The following is a 6,783-nucleotide window of genomic DNA, read 5'->3' on the forward strand; positions in this document are numbered from 1 at the left end:
GACTCCCTTCAGAAGACCCCCAAATGGATGCAGAACACTGAAATAAAGATTAAGGCCTCACACGGGCATTGCGGGAAAAGGTGCGGGTGCGTTGCGGGAACATGCGTGATTTTTCCGCGCAAGTGCAAAACATTGTAATGCGTTTTGCACTCGCGTGAGAAAAATCGGCATGTTTGGTACCCAAACCCGAACTTCTTCACAGAAGTTCGGGTTTGGGTTAGGTGCTGGGTAGATTGTATTATTTTCCCTTATGACAGGGTTATAAGGGAAAATAATAGCATTCCTAATACAGAATGCATAGTACAATAGGGCTGGAGGGGTTAAAAAAAAGAAAATGTTTTTTTACTCCCCTTAATCCACTTGCTCGTGCAGCCCGGCTTCTCTTCTGTCTTGTTATTTGCTGTGTGCAGGAAAAGGACCTGTGGTGACGTCACTCCGATCATCACATGGTCCATCACATGATCCATCACCATGGTAAAAGATCATGTAATGGACCATGTAATGACCGGAGTGACGTCACCACACAGCAAAAAAGAAGACAGAAGAGATGCCGGCTGCGCGAGCAAGTGGATTAAGGTGAGTTAATTTTTTTTTTTTTTTTTTAATGTAACCCCTCCAGCGCTATTGCACTATGCATTCTGTATTAAGAATGCTATTATTTTCCATTATAGCCATGTTATAAGGGAAAATAATAATGATCGGGTCTCCATCCCGATCGTCTCCTAGCAACCGTGCGTGAAAATCGCACCGCATCCGCACTTGCTTGCGGATGCTTGCGATTTTCACGCAGCCCCATTCACTTCTATGACGCAATATAGAGCATGCTGCGATTTTCACGCAACGCATAAGTGATGCGTGAAAATCACCGCTCATGTGCACAGCCCCATAGAAATGAATGGGTCAGGATTCAGTGCGGGTGCAATGCGTTCACCTCAAGACCGGTGTTTTAGACCCCTTTTAAGCCCTATATCTTGCGGTGGATTGCTGAAGTTATGAAGAGGTGGTGGCCTCTCCTTAACTTCGGCATATCCACCACTGATTCTAAATTTGAGACTGCTTTCTTGCTGTCTTACATTTAGACCATTTTCTAAGCCTAAACCAGGGGTAGAAAATGATCAATGAGAGGGATCTACTGGCCCGTCCCCACCCACACTACACCCACTTTTATAGTGTGTGACATAATCTGCGCCAGATATATGCCACAAAAGTGATCATAAATGACACCCATAGTCCCCACGCCTCGCTCCTATTTTCTCTCTCCCTCTTTGCCCTACTTTATACTTTTTTCTGCTTTTTCAAACACAATTTCTGAATAATTTTGGAAAAAATAATAGATCAGATGTTTCTGCTCCATATGTGGGATTCGTATCTGTGGTCACATGCCATTTAGAGACATGTGGTTTGCAATACTGGCCAATGAACTAGTTGAAGAAACATTAACTTACAAATGATAATCATGGGTCAAATTGAAACCCATCTGCAATTTGCATGAGGTATTCTTCACCGGTACTCTGCCACAATGATGTGTGCTGAGACGACCTTGCCTGACCAAACAATATTTCATGAGTAAGCCACTTCGATGGTCCAGGTTTTAGCGTGTTAACCAAATGATCAGATCTACTTTCATTTTTGCTGGCGTAAGAATGAATATTTTTGTAAACGTTAGGGCTTACTCGCTCGGTTTCTTGCATAGTCAATGGAAATTTTGACATCATTATTCTCTTCTTTCGCAGAGTCTGAAAAGGAAAGAAAAGGATTATGAGCATGAAATGGAACGTCTGGCGAGGGAGAAAATAGCCACACAGCAGCGGCTGGCCGACTTGAAGAATGAACTCAGCCAATGGATGGATATTATGGAGATTGACCGAATTGTACGCCAGAATGTTCAACCAGAGGATGACCAGGCTTCTACCTCAACAGCTTCAGGTAGCTCTCCGTCCTGTTGTTTTTGGAGGGTATTTCTAAAAACTATTTGGGATTTTTTTAGGCATAGAAAAAGGCAAATGTCTAATACCTTGTGCAATAGTTGACGTTTCCCACTTTTGTACTTATGTGTTAGCATTGGATTTCTGTTCATCAGTAGTGCTAAAGGTGTAGGAGGAAAGTCAAAATGCCATCACTTACTACACTTTTGCTATGTGGTGTTATCATAGAGGTTTTGTGTGGCTCCAAATCACCAGCTCCATCAGTGCAATCCAATTTGATGTGGTGCTGCTCACGTCATCTTGGATTGCACTGATGATAGGAGATAACTTAGATCAGTGGGTATCTGAGTTTTGGGACCCCCATTGATCACAAGAATGGTGGACCCAATGTCTCCCATTTGAATGGAGCTCACCACTCAAGTGCTCACCACAACTCTATTCAAGGTCTATGGTTCTGCTGGAGATCGCCAAATGATGTACTCGGCTATCCCTGGCAGTCCCAAAGAGATGAAGGAGAAGTGGTCCACATGCTCGACTAGCACTCCAAAAAGGGACATGGGTTTCCTTCTCTTGTAATCAGTGAGAGTCTCAGCAGTTGGAGTTATTTATTGACCTAGGAGATACAAAAAACAATATCAAACAATTATTAACTGTCTATTCTGTACCTGTCTTTCAGAGGGTGAAGACAACATTGATGAGGACATGGATGATGATAGACCTATTAACGCCTTACAGAAACGTCAACAGCTAGAGCTTTTGAAGATGGTACCATCCAACGCAGCTTCCCTCAACCATCATTCCACTGTTCTGCCTCAGCACGTCTCCATTCAACAGAAGCAAGTCCCCTCTCCCCACGCACAGCCTCTCTCCAGCCAAGCACTGATCCCACCTCAGGCAATGGTGCCAGCACAGACTCATATTGTTGCTGCTTCAACGGTGCAGTCAACTGTGATTGCCCACACGGCCACCACTCATGCCTCTGTCATCCAGACTCTCAACCATGTCATCCCAGGGCCTCAGACAAAGCACATTGCTCATATTGCACCTTCCACGTCAAGCCCTGTACAGCTAACCACTGCTGCTCAGCCAATCGGCCACATCACTGTGCACCCAGCCGCCATTAATCATATGACCCATCTTGGCCAGCAGTTACCCATCTACCCCCAGTCTGTTGCAGTAAGTCAGCCCATGATGAGCCACATTGCTCACACCATTTCCCACCCACAAGTAAATGGAACCACAAACCTGGGTCAGCCTACCGTCATGGCAAAGCCAACTGTAGGTACCCAGGTGGTCCACCATCCCCAATTAGTTGGGCAAACTGTCCTGAACCCGGTGACTATGGTAACCATGCCATCATTCCCTGTCAGCACTTTGAAGCTAGCCTAAAACACTCAAAAAATCTAAGAATTAATTAAATAAATTATCCACCGGACATCTGAAACTCCATACATTCCTATCCAGTCATGTTCCAAGGAAGACGAGACACTTCTTGACAAAGGTTCCAATCCAAATTTTTTAATTGGCTTTGGAAAAGACGTCATGCGTTATGAGATAGGCCTATGTATGACAAACCACCAAGGGCCCAATGTGCTGGAATTTGACCATTCTCATTTGTTTCAGTGACTGTCACTCATGATGACTTTTTATTTACTCCTACCAATAATCAGTGAATAGAAAATGAGACTTTAATTTTTACCTTCTACTCCACTCACACTTATTTTATTCAGTTTTTTTTTTTTTTTTTAATGTGTATCTGTAACATACAAAACTTATGACCTCTTTCTAATATAAGCGATTACGTTGAAAACAATAAGCATCATGTTGATTTATAATGTCATTGAGGTGACTGGTGCAGAACGTATACACTAATAAAAGAACAAAAATACCACTTAATTTGTTGGTAGCGTAAGAGAAAGAAAAAACAAATTTAGATCATGGCATTCCTAATACTTGGATCGTGATACCAACATACACAGTAAAAATTCTTGGAAAGGGGGTAATGAGTTTTCTGTAGGTAATTTGAACGGGTTTCTTATTTTTGTCTTCAAACTATAAAAAAAAATCGGCTGAACCCACCATCTGCAGATTTTTTTTTCTCTATCTGTTCCTGATCATTTGATTTTAAGCAATAGGTGTTATCCCACAAAAACTATGAGACTCCGTGGATAGGTGATAAATATCTGTCCTGAGAATGAAGGGTCCCAGGGTCCGCTATCTGAATGGAGAATGTAGGTCCACGCTGTCTGTCAGTCCCATAGAAGTGAATGGAGCAGTGGATGGACATGCGCACTTCCACTCCATTCAGAGAGAGAGCTTAGGAACTCCTTGTTCTGGGGATCATGGAGGGTTCCAGCGGTCATAGCATCCCCCCCACCCCCCCTCAAATACTTTTCAAGGGATAACCTGTTAAATAGGACTTTAAGTGAATCTGGTTAATATGTCAATAATGGATAAAGAAAAGCATGGTGTGAATACTGCTAAGGGTCCATTTGCATGCCCATAATTCTGGGTCTGCAGCCATTCCTTAATTTTGTGGAATGGGTGCGGACCCATTAATTTCATTGGTGCCACAAAAGATACAGACAGCACACTGTGTGCTATCCGTATCCGTAGTTCTATTCCATGGCCCCGCAAAAAAGATAGAGCATGTCCTATTCTTGTCCAAGGAAAAGAATAGGCATTCCTATCATAGGGCCTGCCATGTGTGTTCCACAAAATGTGGAATCCACAGACCGCAAAACACTTACGGTCGTGTGAATGTGCCTTAAGGCTCTGTGTTTTTATTCAGCCTGACTTGAATAATGGAACTGGTTGCTATGGACTCTCTGTCTGACAACCCCATGTAAAGAATATAGCTTTTAGGCTGTGTATCCATACCAACCATATTGTCTGACATGACTGTTCAGCCCAAAGCCAGACTTGGGTCTGATTCATATGACCACGCTCAGTCCTGGAAATATGGGTCTTGTGTCGGCCACGTCTTCCAGACCGACCCCGACTCCCCTGACTCGAACATCATAGTGATTTGTGATAGTCAGTTCCTATCTGATCGCAGGTCTGTTGTACTGTGCTCACGTGACAATGCAGTCAGTTCGGGTCAGGGGAGCTGCGGTTGGTCAAGGAGATGCGGCAAAAACATGGCCTATGTTTCCCGGACCGATCGCGGTTGTGTGAATCAAACGTTACACTTTACTGAAAACAGAAGAGATGAAAAGCACCTGGCAGCGGTACGTCCATGCCATTCTCCGTCTCATCTTTGGAATATTAATCAGATTTTTTAAGGAAAAAAAAATACACATATGATGTCTATAATAAACTATGGCAGGCCGTTCCTATAGTTACTCTGTATAACATCAGCATTATTATTTTGATCAAACTTATTTTTGATACACCCTAAGACTACTTAAAGGGGTTCTGCAGTTTTTCCTCTGGATAGATCATCAGCATCTGATCGGTAGTGATCCGACATCCAGGACCCCCCGCCGATCAGCTGTTTGAGAAGGCAGCAGCGCTCCATTAGTACCGCAGCCTTCTCTGTGTTTACCGCAGGCCCAGTGACGTCACGACTAGTATCAACTGGCCTGGGCGGGGTTAAGCTCTGTTAAGTGAACAGGGTTTATCTGCGCCCCCAGGCCAGTGATACAGAGAGAAGACCGCGACACTACTTGAGCGCCGCTGCCTTCTCAAACAGCTGCTCCAAATCATCAGAAAGAAAAGCTGCAGAACCCCTTTAAGAAACAACATCTTAAAGAGGACCTGTTGGCTCCCCTGAAGTGTGTTTTAAGAAATAATTGTATGCCCATAAAATAATAATTCTGAATTGTGCATTGTGCCGTTATCCTGTTATTCTTATTAATAAAATGACAGCAGAGTGCTATGTGTGTGTGTGTGGGGTTTAAACACAGTCTAAACACCCCCTTTGACCGAGGATGGTAACATACAGTTATCAATGTATTCATATATTTCTAGAAGGAATAACGGAGGAACAATGCGATTTAATGAGGAATACAAGTGTTTACTAAAACCACTATGTCAGGGGACCTGGCAGGTCCTCTTTAAAGAGGACTTGTCACTTCTCCTGACATGTCTGTTTTTGTAACTACTTGCGTTCCCCATGTAATAATTCTGCAGCATCTTTTCTTATAACTGTATGTTGTGCCCTTCCTTTGTTATACCTACTAGCAGTTTACGAATAAAGGTACAACTTGGTATTACCAGCTGAAGGTGTGCCCCTGCACAGTCTGACACTAGCAGCACTGATTGGATATTGTCAAACTGAGCAGGGACACCCCCCCCCAACTGGTAGCACCCACTTGTACCTTTATTCATACATTTCTTGCAAGAATAATAGAGGAATGTCACAGCATAGAGTCATCAGAAAAGATGCTCCAGAACTGTTATTACATGGGGAATACAATTATTCACTATGACAGACAAGTCCTCTTTAAATATGAGGTATGTATGGGATTTGATAAGAAGCAATCTTGTCCACGGATAGACAAAAATAAATTATATTTATTTTTATATAGGAAAATAATTATTAAACGTTTTCTGAGGCTTCATAAATAAAGTATGTGCTTATGGTGTGTCGCTATTCGGTCCTGGCGATCACGACTAGATGGTATTCATGGCTTACATAGAGGACGCCCACAGACAAGGAATGTATATATGTGTGTATGCTCAGTGAACATATAGAATTGTGCAGTCTTCGTAGCCCGATATCTGCTCTTAAAATCCAAACTCAGTATCTGCTGTGTATCCTTTATTTCTACAAGCCTAGAGTACTTCTTTACACAGCAAGCGCACTAGATCAGGGATCAGCAACCTCCGGCACTACAACTCCCAGAATCCTCCT

The 6,783-nt window shown here is 43.0% G+C and overlaps 1 protein-coding gene across 2 annotated transcripts in view; it reads left to right on the forward strand.

The window, feature by feature from the left end:
* The window catches only part of MNT (MAX network transcriptional repressor), an 87,632-nt gene extending 83,816 nt beyond the window's left edge, over nt 1–3,816 (forward strand). For both annotated transcript variants that reach the window (XM_044283845.1, XM_044283846.1), the window contains 2 exons: nt 1,734–1,926; nt 2,602–3,816. In XM_044283845.1, coding sequence (XP_044139780.1) covers nt 1,734–1,926; nt 2,602–3,314 — 906 coding nt within the window. In that variant the 3' untranslated portion in view covers nt 3,315–3,816. The remainder of the gene's footprint in view (nt 1–1,733; nt 1,927–2,601) is intronic.
* The last annotated feature ends 2,967 nt before the right edge of the window (nt 3,817–6,783 follow it).

Source organism: Bufo gargarizans, chromosome 3, assembly GCF_014858855.1.
Source record: "Bufo gargarizans isolate SCDJY-AF-19 chromosome 3, ASM1485885v1, whole genome shotgun sequence".
Lineage (NCBI taxonomy): Eukaryota > Metazoa > Chordata > Amphibia > Anura > Bufonidae > Bufo > Bufo gargarizans.